Raw genomic sequence first — 16,121 nt, 5'->3', positions numbered from 1 at the left:
ACTATGAAGTATCATTAGACCTACATAGAAGAAGTTACACTAACAAGCATTCTTTATAGGACATTTTAGCTACTAAACCTACAATCAATATAGAGACACCTATATTAATATAACCGAAGATATACAGGAAATTGTTAGGGGTTCGTATTTGGCTGAAAACTTCAAACATACACACCAAGCTTCTGATCTTTATACAAAGATGGACCCTAAGGGACTGTTTACGTGGAGGGTCGTGCGGCGGATTTGATGCAGATTCCATATCCAAAAGTGTATGTTATTATAGGCCCCCTCTCTCTTCTGTGTAGGCCACTGAGCAACGCAGTCAATGACATTCATGCTTATAGCGGTAAAACCCTTTAAATGACTTAATCTGTAAAGTGTCTAAGGGTGGTTTCACATCTGCACTTGGAGTTCTGCTTTCTCTGGACGGAACTGAACTGCCCTGGACTGACCCCAATTGACTATAATGGCGTCTGTCCACTTTCTGCCCTGCTTTTGGACGGAAGAAAAAGCGTGTAATGCAGCGCTTTTTCTTCCGGTATTTTGACCAGATCTGTGACAGAACCTCCAGCTGGAGGTTCCAACTCAGACGTGAAACCGGACTAATAAAGACAGGTGCCCAGATGTGCTTGCCAAGGGGCTCTCATACCACCAGTGCAGTGGGGTACCAATTCCTTCCTTCTGTATGAATGATATCATACATTTCCATTGAGCTTCTGTTAGAAATGTTCACTAGTACCATCATACATGCCCCACTTTTTCCCCAATTTGGCAGAACAGGCAAACAATAGGCCACGCATTCTTAACGTTAGACTCATTTTAACCCTTTCCAATCCAATTTGTATCCTGGTTTTCCTAGGGGGCTTACTCTTTTTCTGCCATTATACAACGGCGCTATATGCTGGCTAAAGCCAGTACTGCATGAGGTGACACGTTGGATAGGCTCCGACAGCAGAGAGGCTGGCAATATACAGTAAGAGAACCCTAACGGACATCTTCCAACATCGGAGCTGTACAGATTGGAAAGGGTTAAAGCATGCAAGATTGATCCAGACAAGGCAGCCATAAGGCCATTTCACATCCGCGTTGGAACCTCCAGGCAGAGATTCCATAACAGATCCAGCTCAAAATAGAGGAAGAAAAAGCTTGGCATCTGAGCGGAAACAGAACGGACCCCATTATAGTCATTGGGGTCCCTTTACTGATCTCCGGTTCTGTCCTGAGACTGAGTTGCTTGTCTGCGGGGATTCCCTTTTCCTGCTCCCCGAACAAAGCACGATAGCAGAACCCCAGGCGCATAAGGTTTATGGAAACAACCTGCCCCAGCCCATATATAGGATCATCAGTGTTGGCTCTGTGGTCTGTTATGTCTTTGGCTACTCAATAACTGGTCACTAGGAGAGAAGGAGCTGTGTTAATAACACTGATTATACAGAATATAAATCCATACCAAAAGAAATCCCTAGAGTTAATAGACCTATAGGAAATATAAGAATACTAGTCATAGGACAGTGAGTGCGATGAAACTTATCTGCATGGGCCTATGCAATGATCATAGACGTTACCAATAATTTATATAAAACTCTCTATAATTATATTCTAGGGGTAATAGTTTCGGCTTGGAACTTGGGTCTCCCCTCCACCCCTGTTATCTGTATGTGCCAAGTACAGGGTGTTGTGTTGTGACTCATGAAATAGTGTGATGACATTTATCATTGCCCAATCTGAAATTATAGGACAAGTGCATTAAAGGTGCAAAGAAATTGAAAGATATACTGTATAGTAAATGCTTTGTGAGGGATTATCTCATGAGAGCGCCGTCTCCTGGGTTATGTGCTCAAACCGAGAAGTTCAGTCCAACGTGTAAGCAGCAGGTGGAATGGAGACTCATGGCTTAGACACTGAGGCTATGTGAGATACATTTTCAAGTAGATGCAATGCAGGGGTTAACATTGCTAACTGATCATCACTAATAGCTTGCAACAATCTCTTCTCGTTTTAGGGTCAGGCTCGATCAAACGGGTTGGATTTCGCATGTGTATTTTGCAGCGGAAGACCTGTGATCATTCGTGGAAAGTAATTGCGAATGGTTGCGGCAGATTGTGGATGCAAGCGTTTTTCCGTGCGAATGCATGTGTATGCACAGAGTATCGTCCACGGGGAAGTAAGATCTCTCTCCTCGCCAGTCGGCATTCCGACTTTTCTATCTATTTTCCTATGAAGTTGCAAGCGCTTCCGCTGTTCATACGCAATGTTAATTGCGTAGATGCTACGGATCACTTGCATCCATAGACATCTATTGAGGCCGTCAGCGCAGATTCTGTGCTAAAATAGAGCATGCTGTGATTTTTCTTCCGCTCATAGAATATGCAATTGGTACCTGCGAGTGTGAACGAAAGTTCGAATATACATGTCTTTCACCGCGGATCTTTCATGCAGATGGCGATCGCGGAATTCACAAAAACACTCGTGTGAGCCCGGCCTAACAGTAGCATAAACTAAATTGCATGGAAACCACTTCAATACTCTCTATAGCGTATTGGGAATTGAATAGCAATGCAACTTCTGATTTACAATCTACAGAAAGTCCTTGTGGGTCTTGCATTCTTTACCTCCACTCCGTACACCAGGTGCCCTTTTCAGTCCTTTGAACATCTTTTGCCTGTAGTGCTGCAGAACTGCGATACCTTTCTGTTTGCACTTGGAAACTATGGAACCCAGCTGCTTATATGGGCGTCTCTGTTGCCGATGGAGCACTTTTGTCAACATTCCACAACCGTACCATTAGGCCATCACAACTCTTTCAGTGGCTTCAGCAGGGGCGTAACTATAGGGGATGCAGGGGATGTGGTTGCACCCGGGCCAAGGAGCCTTAGGGATCCCATAAAGCCTCTCTCCTCCATATAGGGAGCCCAGTACTATGAATAAAGCATTATAGTTGGGGGCCCCGTTACAGGTTTTGTATTGGGGCTCAGGAGCTTCAAGTTGCGCCTCTGGGCTTCAGTATCACTCTTGGTCTGCTATGGCGAATAATGTCCGCGCCACTTATTCAGCTGCCCTTAGCTCACACATTCTACTATAAATTAATGTGGGTTCACCAAAGGTATAGCTATACTTGCATTACATTCATGATTGTCTATTACTGTCATTCTGCTATCTTTGGGCCTACCAAAAGAGGTTACTCTGATACCTTTCCCCCATCTATACAGAACATGTGCCAGTTCCCTATTAATCGCATTATAATCCTTGTTGGTCTCACTGTGCAGGAAAGTCATATCATCTAAAGCAGGGGTGCACAAGCTGCAGCACTCCAGAAAGGTGGATAGGTGGCCATGCATGAGCGTGGCTATCTTCACTATAGTTTTATGGCAGTAGACCCTGTCAACAACTCCCATAAACTATAATCGACAGAATAGCATGTACGCATGGTCTCAGTGTGATCAGGGATGAAGTCGATCCCCATTCTCCCAACAGGTGCAATCCCTGGAAGTGGAACCTCCACCTATCACATAGCTGTGGCATATAATTTTGATAAACCATCACTTTTTTAAAAGGTAATATTCCTTTAAGTTTGTTTTTTGCTTTTTATGGCGACTCTTGGGATTGCTTCAACTGAGAATATAGACCTCAGACCAGAAAAGGTTGTGCACCCCAATATCTAATGGATTGTTTGTGAACCACAGCATAAGAAAAAGAACCCAGTGCAAGTGATTGGCTCCAAAGTTACCTCTTAATAGCACTGACTTCATCTGGAGTCACTAATGGATCCTCTTGTATTCGGGAGGTCAGTCCAGCACTAAATAAACTCTACGTCTTCTGAGGGTTGAAGAAGTAACATGTACTTAGGGCACCCCATTGTGCATTGATTAAGAATGTAGTAGGTAGTTACTACTCCTGAAAACTAATTAGTGATCACAAACGTTATGCATAGCCATGATGTAGTTAATCCCCTCAGGGGAACATCAAGCCTTGACTTGCAGGTATCATTAATCCAGAACCATCGCCCTAGCTTTCACCCCTCCCTGGTCCTCCCATCTGGAGAGCAGTAGGACCTGTTTAAATACTGCACCATTTGTAGGAGTCTGCTGACAGTCACATCTTGTCTCAGACCTACAACAAGAATCTCATTATGAAGCTGCTTCTGAAATCCGGCCTCTACAGCGCCCTCCTGTGTCTGGGTAAGTACTCACTCATACCTGTAATGATAGAATATAATTCACTAAGTGGTTTAAAATGAAAAAAAAAAAAAGGTAGAACGTTCAATTCTGTAAAATCCTGCTCGGTAATAATGTATAATTAAGGTAATGCAGGTTTCCAGCATATTCTTATTTTAACACAGATGGATTAAATAGATCCGTGTTGCGTTGCATCACACTAATTGACGGCAGCCCGTGGAGTGTAGAGATAACCAGGCAATTTACTATGTCTCTAGTATGTGGTCTGATATTACTGTGATGGCAGTGCCTGCCTTCAGGTATGCCAAGCACAGAGTTGTCATTTTGCCTGCTATTTTCCTGCAATGTCCCAAATATTTAGCAGAACAATGAATTCAGACTATTTACTATGGATAGTCATAGAAGCCATGATTATGTCATTGAGGAACCCAGTGATCCTAACATTGGACATGGAGATCCTGAAGAACCACCTATGGTCACCGAGTGTCCATAAAGGCTTGATGGCAGGGTGTGACCATAGGGAGTGCAGAGTGCCTGGTGGGGTCCTGCACCACATAGGAGGGCAACAATTCTATAAAACAGCAGATGAAAATTGGGGAGCTTTAAAGGGGTGGTTCAGTCACCAAAAAAATATGGGGCAATGTTTTTCTGACATTATACAATCAAACCTTGTAATGACATGTTACTATGTAATTGGCTGCTGTTGTCCCCACGGTCACGTGACTCAGATGTTCAGTGTGTATCACTGTGCAAGATGTCCCGTCTGCTGATCATGTGACTTCCTTTCCAGCTCGCCCCGCCCCTTAGACTGAACATGACAGAGTCCGTCATGTACACATAATGGGCGTATGCCGTAGAAAGGTATGTAACATGGCGGGCGCTGTCAAAGTCCTAAGGGAAGTCACATAATCCGCAGGATGGGACACCAACAATAAATCCCGCACAGTATGTTCTATCTTTGTGTGTATTATGGGAGGATAAACGCCAAAAAAGTACATGGCGATGGGCGGCCTGCAGCCTCTACCCAATATCATTGCTTACTGGCTGCATACTGCGCTCGTATATCTCGCAGCACGCACGCTGTGAGATACGCTCGTGTGAGCTTGGTTTTAGTGTAATGTACAGAGATGTTTTAGGGGTTCCCATCCACTCTATATAGACTAAGTATGTTTTCAAGTTTCCTAAGCTGAGTACTACTACTCAATCAAATTACATCTGATCACAGTGTGAGTACCCCCTAGAGACCTGACAAGTACTGGGGTATATATACTATAGCCTGAGAAGCTAAGTACTAGTCTATACCAAGCCAGCTGTTTCTAACTAGGTTACATATATATAAAGGGGCTCATATATCTTAGAGTATGTTCACATGTGGCATATATACTGTGCATTTTGCACCATAGATTTGTATGTGTGTGGCCCCACTTTGGTATAGTGCACTGTGTATGGCCTCATATAGGTACAGTGCCCCCTCTGCGGCCCCACTCAAGTATAATGCTTGCTCTTTGACCCCACTTAGGTACAGTGCCCCGACTGTGGCCCCATGTAGATGTAGTGCCCCTTCTGTGACTCCACATAGGTACAATTTTCCCTTTATGGCTTCAACTTACTAATTGGGCCCCACTGCCTGGCCCCCACAGCTGAATATCCATCCAATAGCAGAAGTAAAAAAAAGTCTTCATTAGTCAGTGGCAGCAGGCAGTGCGCTCAGTACAGCATACCCTGACTCCTCTCCTTAGACACACTGGACTCTTAGAGCAGGAGATGACTAGGTTTCAGGCTATGCTGCCCAGCCCTACTGAGTCAGAAAGAGGGTTTTTACTGCTGCTAATGGACAGAAGTTTGGAAGTGGCATCCCGGTGAGGGGGGCAATGATGCATGCCTCCTGGAACAGCAGGACAGCCCCAAAAATCTGAGACTGTCACGCAGAATTCGGGATGGTTAAGAGGCATGTAAATATAGTATAACTACTATAATGCTGCTCCCTACGGACAGGAATAAAACTACTCTCCTACTGCTCCCTACTGTATATATACTGACAGCTAGAATACTATTCCTATGTACAAGAATATAGCCACTATAATACTGTACGTATTCTCTATACCAGGATATAGCGACTAGGCTACTGCCCCCTATAAACAAGAATGCAACATATCACCATCCTCCAAATGAGCAAAACGTGGATGATGTACAACTAAAGTAGCTCCTGAAGCATTCAGTTGTCTTTGTTCCCTCTATATCCAGCTGCTGGCCTTGAGTGCCTCCACTTTACGGGTCTGCCAGACCATGCCGCTGAAAAACAGGAAAACAAGACATGTGACAGCGCAAAGACGCACTGCAGCTCTTCAGTCATCACATACAGTCGTGAGTAGATGTTCTTCCACTAACCTTAAAGTGTAACTCAACTTTTTTTTATCTTAAGTGCAGACAGCATCAGTGGGGTACAGGAACTGGCATTTCCACCATCACTACACTACAACTATTTCCGAATTCTCCATGATAACACAACTCCAGTAAACAATAGCTTGAATTTCAACAAACCAAAGTGAAATACCCGTTGCTTTCAATAACATCCAAACTCTACCCATTTTGGAAAATTCACCTTTGAGTCTTCCTAGTTGAGTGAATCATGGGGCATTGGATAGTAAACACTTGTGTCCTAAATAATATTGAGGTGAGGATGGGAATATGTAGTGGTCAAGAACTCGTCAAATGACTCAAATCCACATAATCTAAACCAACCACCTTGGGAAGGTGTTGAAGATACCACTGATGTTGTCTGCTAGAACAATTATGCCCTATATTGTCCTCTGCAATGATATATTCTCTAGAATAAGAGACCATAGTGATTAGCGAGTGGATAGGTTTCATGTAGTATGCGAAGAGTTGTAACACTTTATTACCATTTTCAGATTTTCTGCGTGGTACCGTCCTAACTAAGGGATGTGTATCTGGAGAGGCCTGCAACCAAACCCAAGTGGGCTCTCTCAAAAACATCGAGACCAGCCGGACCATCCTCTGCTGTGACACAGACCATTGTAACAAAGACTTAGTACCAGGTTAGTAGATCTTCTTTAGAGCATGAAGTCAACCAGCATGCTTTGTGTCCATTTATGCATACTACAAAAATATCTGCAAAGGACATTTATAAGAAAGTATTCAGCAAGGTTCTCTGGACCATCTTGTCAACCCACCGGCTTTTGTCAGGTCCATTTCAAGAATGTTGAATTCATGTTCTTTATGTCCAGACCCACAAACGTATACAATCTCAATTTCAGATCTTGGGGAGAATTTCCGTACTGAGTGCTTGGCATGCCAAGGATCACCTTTGCATTGTGGTGGCAGAGATCTTCCAAGTCTGAGATGTGGAGCCTCTCAAAAATCTTGTATTGAGGTTTCCATCATGACTGCATTCAGCCAAGGTAGGTTTTTCCACAGCCAAAAGGGACTTTAGGTGCTTAAGCAAGTGCTAGAAACTTTTCAAAGTTTTAAAAAAATTCTAAGTTGTGTGCAATAGAAAGAAAAGCGCAATTCCTTTTTTTTCCAATGGTGTACTTGCTGCAGTAAAAATGTCATGATCACGTTATTCTATGGGTCAGTACGATTACTACCTTACCAAATTTATATAGTTTTTTTTGCTGTACTACTTTTAGAAAATAAAATACCTTTGGAGAAAAATTAAATTATCTTCTGCCGCCATCATCTGACAGCCTTAACTTTTTTATTTTTCCGTCTACATAGTTGTGCGAGGGCTCTTTTTTTGCAGAACGTCCTGTAGTTTCAATTGGTGTCATTTTGGAGTACACATGACCTTTTGATCACTTTTTATTACATTTTTTCCCGTAGACAAGATGACCAAAAAAGCGCAATTCTGACATGTATTTTTTTTTACAAAGTTCACCGTGTAGAATAAATATTGCGTTACTTTGATAGATTATTAGCAAATATGTTTTTGGGTTTTTTTTATTTAGATTTTTTTACTATAAATAAGGCCGAATTTTTATAATTATTACCTTTTAACTTTTTTAAAATAATTAATAAAACCTTTGTAAACTGATTTTTTTAGTGCCTACAGGGGCCAAGAACTTGCAATGGTTGGATCGCTGCTGCAGTATGATGTAATACCCCAGTATCACAGTATCTCTGATCAGCACATCTAAATGCCGCTGTCAGAATTGACAGCTGCAATCAAAGGGTTAATAGCCGCAATCAGAGTGAGTTAATTCTTATTACTAAAATCTTATTTATGTTACTATAATACTCTGCGGATTTCACATCCGTAAATCCACAACGTATATGACCCGTGTGAACATACCCTAAGAGTATTGAACCGTCCCTTTAAGAGTGGTTATTAAATATTATATAACCTGATTATGAGGAAGAGAGGGAAAACAATGATAATTACTGAACACTAAGGGCACCTTTACGCCGGCATATTTGCACTCGTTTTAGCACCCACAATACGCATTGATTTCATTGGGTTCGCTTACGGCTCCGTTTTTTTGTGCACGCATCTCGCATGCGCGGAAAGAAACGCAGCACGCTCTACTTTTGTATGCATTTGTGCACCAAAGATCCCCACAGCAGTCTATCAGGGGTGAACAAATGGGCAAGGAGACGCGCAATACGCTGCGCAATTCCACGAGAAAAAGAACACATCTGAAACTCCTTAGGATAAATAGGCATTTAAACTGGGATATGGTTGTCTCGTTCACAAAAACCATGCCCTAATGGTGAAAAAGATCAGTAAAATATGCCAATACGTGTGCAAAAACGTTACACTGAGTCACATGCAATTGCATATACACCTGTGTGAGGGAGCTCGAAGGCCTTAAGGCCCATTTAGACCCAACGATTCTCTCTCAAAGCCATCTTTTGAGCGAGAATCGTTAGGTCTAAATGCGCGTCCATCGTGCAGTTTTGATTAACGAGTCGTTCATCGTTGTCTTTCAGCTAGCTGAAAGAGAATGATAAGCCTTATCAGGACCACACGCTGAGTTCTCAGATACCACTGATACTATTGTTTCAGCTGGTATCCCAATCGGAAAACACAGTTGGGGTATGAAGAAGACAGCGCTCCAGCTGTGTTCTGCATACCCCTCCTCGGAGCGCTCATCTGTATACCAGCTTAGCGCTCCGTGAACACAGCAGGAGTATGCAGAAAACAGAGCTGCACCTGTGTTCTGCATACCTCGCTTGGAGCGCTCAGCTGTATACCAGCTGTGCGCTCGGTGAAGACAACAGCTGTATTCAGAAGACAGCGGTCCCGCTTGTCTTCTGCATACAGCGCTAGCCTTCATTTACACACTTATGCAAATTGAACGCTCAAAATGGTCACTCAAACTGCCGTTTGAATGAATTTTGAGCGATCATCTTGCCGTGTAAATGCACACAACGATTATCTCTCAAAAGGTGTCCTTTATTCGCACTTCTTTTGCACCTATCAGATTCACATTGTATTTTTCCATTCTTCATCTGACACTAATCCATGGCAGAACTGAGGCCACAGTTCTGCCATGCATTCTCTTGTGGAAGCACATGTTATTTCAGTCCCAGTCAATAGGGAAAATCCATGTGCCACCCCCCGATGCTGTTTCCATGCCAAGAATTGACATGTGAATTATTGTATTTCTGCAATGCAGATTTGCAAATCCAAAAGAATGTTACGGATTTCTCCCTGGTTTGGGCGCAGAATCCGTGCCAAAATCCATGGTGCGATGATGTCATCCTAAATCGAATTCAATAGGATTTCCATCATCTGGTTACGTTAGAAAAAAAGATACAATATTAGGATGCAAACTTTGAGTTTACAATCCTGTTAAAAAGATGCAGATTTATAGCGTTTTTCTTCAAAAAGTTTTTTCCCAACATAAGCCAAGTCATAAAAGAGTCTAGTGAAGTAGTTTGCATTTCTTGCCTTTGAGTCCTACCTTGTGGTGCAGAGATTATTATGTCTTTGCTTATATTTTCTGCGCCTGGGATCCGCCTTCCACTTGTTTTGTAGCTGTCACAATAAAACATCTTCAAGTCTCTACTCGGTAAATATCAACAGGAGCAGGATTTTTTTCTTTTTTTTTTCAAAAACACAACTATTTCTTTGTTTATCCTGTTGAAGTCTTCGATTTTATATTTTACAGAAATATGTCAGTGTCTTTGTCACAACATGATAATAGTAGTTTTTGACTAATCGACAACCTCAAAAATATTATAAACAGTATGCTTATAAAGTTCTAAATTCAGTACTATAGTCTGTCTCACAAAGAGAGCGCAGTTTATAGCGCCATTTGTGCCGTCACTCGTGCTGATCATGTGACCATCTCTGTTGACCGCAGGAGAGGACAGGTGGACAATCCCCAAACAACTGAGTGATACATTAATAATGCAGTTAGGGTTAACGCCAGTCACAGTGCTCTCAAAACAATGCCAATACCTCTACAATATGAGGACCCCACCAAAGCGCCTCTTATATATCAACTTCCTGAGAGTCTATAGTATCGTGTCGGGGGTTCCGTCTGGATCTTGTTTTTGGGGATTCAGATATAACCTGAGACGGAACCCTGGGACATAGTAAAAAAAAAATAAGATGTCAATTATGCTGGCTACTTTTCCAGTTCCTTACATGAATTTCCAGGCTATGCGTGGCCTGATTTGTGATCACAACTATGTAACAGGCTATTTGCTGTAACATACAATTGTGTAGCAGCCGGTGTAAAAGTCTCCTTCCATAAATCCATCATACGCACTCCCTTCACCGTAGATGGGATGCTGCATAGATTGCTGTCACCCTGCACAGGCCTCAGTGTTACATTCTGCTCCCTAGAAGTCTAAATTACTCTTAATGGCACACTCCGTCTTGTCTAGAGTGCCAGTGCATTAGTCCTGACAGATTAAGACAGACTTAAGAGTTGTATAATCCCCTTTAATAACCTATTGCCATTTAGGCAAAAAGGAAAAAAAAACGTGATGGCAATAAAAAGAGTGCAGAGAAATAGCCATCCGGAACTGATTTGACAGGTAAATCTTGATGTACAGGAATAGAGTGGTCTTAATTCATACTTCATATAAATACTGCTCTTGACATGATGATTTTTCATATCAACATTCTACTATAATTATATGGCCTTTATTATAAGGCAGCACCCCCTGCTGGTGATATCTATTTACTGCATGGTCACTCCTACAGTATTTCCAGTTATACAAGTCAGTTAGGGAGGTAATCTGGTTTATTCTTCCACTCCTACACTGTAATGTTAATTCTGTGGCAATGTGTTTTCTCTTGTAAGATGTGGGCTGTCAGATAATATTTATATTGTTGTGTATCTGTTTTTTTTTGCTCCACGCTAGACACTCGGCACACCATGATAAAAAGCTGCAGTAACACATCCACTTGTCCTGGACTCGCAGCATTCAGCAATGGACAGAATCCACTATCCTACGCCTGCAGTCATCACTGCTGCGATGGGAGCCAATGTAATGCAGGGCAATTCGCAGGTAAGATGTGCTCCTTGCAAGAATTGGGTCCGGCTGCAATCAAAATTATGTAACAATCATGGCAAATTAGGTTTATTTGCACAATTTATTAACTTTCAGCTCTTTGCAAAAAACAGTCAAACAAGAACCAAGTAAATACTGGAGAAATAGCGCTGCACGAAGTCCTGGTAAAATTCCACACAGCTGAGCAAAAAACAAACGGACCCGATTGTAGTCAACGGGGTCCATTTGGCGCTGTTCAGTTCCGTCATAAGACGGAGCCATTCGGCCAGGGGATTCCCCTTTTTCTGCTCCCCTGAATGGAGAAGGAAAACAGAATCCCTGCCAGAGATGTGAAAGGAGTCTTAACACTTCAACACAACTGATATAACAATTGGTTTCTGTAAATTCAACACAAAATGTCACTTTCAGGCTGGATTCACATGCGTATTTCGGCACGCTTTTGCTCCGCATATTTGTGCATCGGGTGTTGTGTATTCGTGCATGCAACTACGTTTTTTGCTGTACTTTTTGCACATCCAAGTCATGCGCAATTGAGTGTGAAAAATAAAATGGCCAATTAGTTTAATGTGTTCAAGATGTGTTCCTTCCCTGCGCAAATGCGAAGGAAAAGAAGGCATACTGCGTATTTTTTTGTGCAACGGAATTGCACACACTACCGTAAATACGCGCATCTGAATGAACCCCTTGAAATCAATTGCTGTAATTAGTTCATCGACTGCTGCTCAGCCAATCAATGCAGCGCTGGATGAACCAATGCAATGGCTGTGATTGGTTCTTCCAGCGCTGCATTGATTGGCTGAGTAGCAGTCAGAGAACCAATCAACAGCCATCACATTGTGGAGGTAGAATCTATGAATCGTGTTACCAGGAAGTGATGTTGTGCGAGTGCTGAAGACTGTGGGAAGCGCACACGCTGGAGCTGTGAACAGGAGCGGGAGGGACCCTGACCGAGCCTGCTAGGTAAGTACAATAAGACATCCCCCAAAAATAAGACCCTGTGCCTCTTTTGGGGCAAAAATTAATATAAGACAGGGTCTTATTTTCGCGGAAACATGGTACCATATACGATACATTCTATTGTGTACAGACCCTGACCAGTTTCCATTTCTCTAAAAAAGGTAATTTAAGCTCTAAGGTTTAATACAATTATAGTGAAGCTTGTCTTCTGAAAATCAGTTTTCCTTAAAGTGATTGTCTGAGATGAAAAAAAAGTCATTCATCTGATGAACCCTATACTTTTCTTTAGGCTACAGTCCAGTCCAGCAACACCGGTCTAGTGCCCGCCGGACTGGCACTGGAGTTGCCAGCAGTGTTCACATGTTCAATGTCTACTCAGTCAATCACTTGCTTCAATGGTCATGTCTGCATGAATGGCACGTGACCACTGAGGCCAGTGATCGACTTAGTGGTCACGTGACCGATGAAGGCACGTCTGGCATGGTATCGGCATGGACCGGACTGCCACTGCTGGACCAGCGGGCAATTTAAAAGATGAGTGTAGGTCTTTTTTCTCTATTTTATACCTTTATCCGTGTTATGGGTTATTATTATAATTTTTTTCAATCTCAGGCTACACCTTTAAATCTCTATAGGCTGCAGAGTAAATTTGCACTCATCTAGTATCACTTCTGAGGTACATGAATTATTTATACTCCAGTCACACCCAGAGCTGCAACAATACCTACAGCTCACAGATATCTAAGAAAACGCTATCTGTTCTTCTATCTCTCGCTCTCAGATGTAGACGCCGGAGAAGAGAACGGAGTAGAGTGTTACAGTCGATCGTCTCCTACAGAACCTGGCACAATGCAATGCAGGGGGCAGATGACCCAGTGCATGGACCTGATAGGTGAGGACTTACAGTACATGCCCACCTACAGCCTCTGCTATACATGACATCCTCTCTGACCATATCTGACATTTACCCTCCCAGGCTCTTCTCCGGATGACGTGGTGATGAGCGGATGTGCTACTGAAGCCTTCTGTCAGGGTCGGTACCCTCAATTCAAGATCCCCGGTTGGAAGCGCACCCTGTGCTGTGCCCAATCACTCTGTAACCATGGCGACAATGGAATAAAAAAGGGAACTCAAGAAGACTCTACTGAATAGGAATCCGAAATCCTAAACTAGAGCAGATGCCATTCACCTGTACATAGTCCTGTGTTGCAGTCGTAGGATGTTTTTTTTCCGCAACAGTTTTTCATCAAGGCCAAAAATGAAGACAAAAAGCAACGATCAATTGTATTAAATGTGATTTTTGGAAATCCCATTCATGATTTGCTATAAGCACGTTTTCAGGGGCTTTCTGAGGTTATTGCCAGCCAATGAATCTCTATTGGCTTTAAAGGGGTATTCTGGTTATGGGACGAATTTTCAAGTTTTCGCCCATCCACTAGATGGGTGAAAACTGGTAGATTAGTGGGGGGTCTGACTCTTGGAACCCCCAGCGATTCTGAGAATTGGGGTTGTTGAATAGAGGGTGGGTTGCACTTTCTTCAGCAGCTTCTCTATTCATTTTCAGCAGGACTGCCCTTGATATCTGAGTACCAATGCGCTCAGCTATTTCTGTCATCCTCATTGAAATGAATGGGGTGGCGGCTGCGCAAGTGTGACCCATGCTCTATTCAACGACAACGGAGATGCAAGCAGGAAGTGAGGATGATGGGGAACAGGGCCCCTATGCTTAAGGTCGCTGGGGGTTCCAATGGTCGGACCCCCACTGATCTATCAGTTTTCACTCATCCAATAGATGAGTGAATACTTGAAAATTCATTTCATAAACAGAATACCCCTATACTGACGGCATTTCATCACAAAAGAAGCTTTTTTAAAAAACTAAGGCAACCTCATTGTCACCTGATAGCATTGGGGGCAGTTGTGGACAGCCATATAGTTCTCCTAGAGTGGCCACTACAGGGGAAATGTGGTATTACACTGTGAACAGGTCTCCATTCTGGATAATGTGTGTGTTTTTGAGGGGGTCCGAGTGCGGGGGGCTGTTTGTGTAATTGTCCACATTCTGGAAAATACATTTGTGTTTTAATAAAAAATGAGTGCAACATGGTTTATATTTTACCTGATAAAAAAAGAAAACACTTGGGATTTAGCGTAACCTGACAGTAGTGATGGTTATATATAGAGATGAGGACCCCATACAATTGGAACAAAATGTAGCCTTCGGGCCCTTTTACACAGAATGATTATCAATCAAAGAAATCATTAGATCGTGCCAATTTGAAGGATAATCGCTTAGTGTAAACACAGAAGACGATTGAATGTCTGTGTGTAGAGAAGATGGAAGAGGCTGAGTGATTACCTTACGTGTGCCCTGGGCCCAATCGACCCAGGCTTTGATGCTAGTGACCTGGAGGACCGCAAGTGTGTGAGTACCCGCCATGCAGTGCTGAGTGCCCTTTCCTAAACATGAGTGTGTACCGGTAGAGAAGAGACAGAGGAAGAAAGAAGGAGTTTGCCGGGAACTGCGTCACGCAGATAACTCGACTGTAGATCATCGGGAGCAACTGAGAGAGCCCCCCCGTCACACCACTAATTTGCCTGCACCAGTGTCCTGATGGTGCTTATAAATTGTTTTGGACTGTTACAAGTTATTCTCCAGTAAATGGGCTTTACCGATTGTTCCCGGTTCTGTTCTTAAAACATATCTCTGCGTGTGGACTATTTTATTCGCCTTGATGCAGTATCACCGCAGAGGATGGAACGGTGGCGTCACGAGTGACAAGGACTTAGGGTAAACCACAGTTTGGGTTAATCTTTGAAAGGTTTGCCTCGGTTAGTTGGACGCGTCTGTTGCTACTTTCAGGGTGGGACATGATAGAGCCCCGTGACAAGGCCCAAACTCTACCCCGCTGTCTCCTAGGCTGAGGGTCTGCTCTTCGGATGCTGCAGCTGCATGAGCAAACTCTTTCATCGTTGATACACCAGTCCATAACACGTTTCTAGGCTAAAATCTCTTCACCAGACAGTTGGACAAAATTATCTGACAGTGGATCAGTTTATGATAGTCCCAGATTGTAAAGTGATGAAGAGGTTTCAGCCTCAAAATGCCTTACACACTGGTTTTAATACAGCTACTCTTCGTTCTGTAAAGGTCACACTTTCTCTAAAACCAACCGGGTCTGTCTAGAATGATCATCTGCTTTTGGGGATCAGGGAAAGCAGAGCTTGTCTGTGTAGGCTTTGTTCAAGTTGGAGCCTACATTTGGTGTATACATAAAACATATCTTCTCCCACCCGGAATCCTTTCCTACGTATTTCAAAGTTCTTGTCCATCCTGCACCAAACAGTGAGGGGCTCCAAATTCATGCGCCTTAGTATGGCTGCTGTGGCCAGCAATGCTGGGTCTTGGCTGCTGCAATGGTGCCAGTAGGCTTTGGAACAGTTCCAAGGTTCACCATGTTTCAAGAGCACCACTTCCTGGGTTGAGATGCTATC

At 43.1% G+C, this 16,121-nt stretch overlaps 1 protein-coding gene across 1 annotated transcript; it reads left to right on the top strand.

Moving 5' to 3' along the window:
- The first annotated feature begins 4,035 nt into the window (after positions 1-4,035).
- On the top strand, positions 4,036-14,732 carry LOC136632311 (urokinase plasminogen activator surface receptor-like). Its single transcript, XM_066607096.1, has 7 exons — positions 4,036-4,178; positions 6,420-6,539; positions 7,088-7,234; positions 7,454-7,597; positions 11,520-11,666; positions 13,408-13,518; positions 13,603-14,732. Exons 1-7 carry the CDS (start codon positions 4,130-4,132, stop codon positions 13,776-13,778), a joined length of 894 nt encoding a protein of 297 aa, XP_066463193.1. The 5' UTR covers positions 4,036-4,129; the 3' UTR covers positions 13,779-14,732.
- The last annotated feature ends 1,389 nt before the right edge of the window (positions 14,733-16,121 follow it).

This window comes from Eleutherodactylus coqui, chromosome 6 (assembly GCF_035609145.1).
Source record: "Eleutherodactylus coqui strain aEleCoq1 chromosome 6, aEleCoq1.hap1, whole genome shotgun sequence".
Taxonomy (NCBI): Eukaryota; Metazoa; Chordata; class Amphibia; order Anura; family Eleutherodactylidae; genus Eleutherodactylus; species Eleutherodactylus coqui.
The sequence above is the reverse complement of the archived record's forward strand: the minus strand, read 5'-3'. Positions and strand labels throughout refer to the sequence as shown.

Excerpts from the sequence above, each read along its gene's own strand:
- LOC136632311 (XM_066607096.1), top strand. The coding sequence starts at position 4,130 with ATGAAGCTGCTTCTGAAATCCGGCCTCTACAGCGCCCTCCTGTGTCTG. Across the intron at positions 4,179-6,419 it reads CAGCGCCCTCCTGTGTCTGG|CTGCTGGCCTTGAGTGCCTC; the intron begins GTAAGTACTCAC and ends CTCTATATCCAG. Across the intron at positions 7,598-11,519 it reads CATGACTGCATTCAGCCAAG|ACACTCGGCACACCATGATA; the intron begins GTAGGTTTTTCC and ends GCTCCACGCTAG.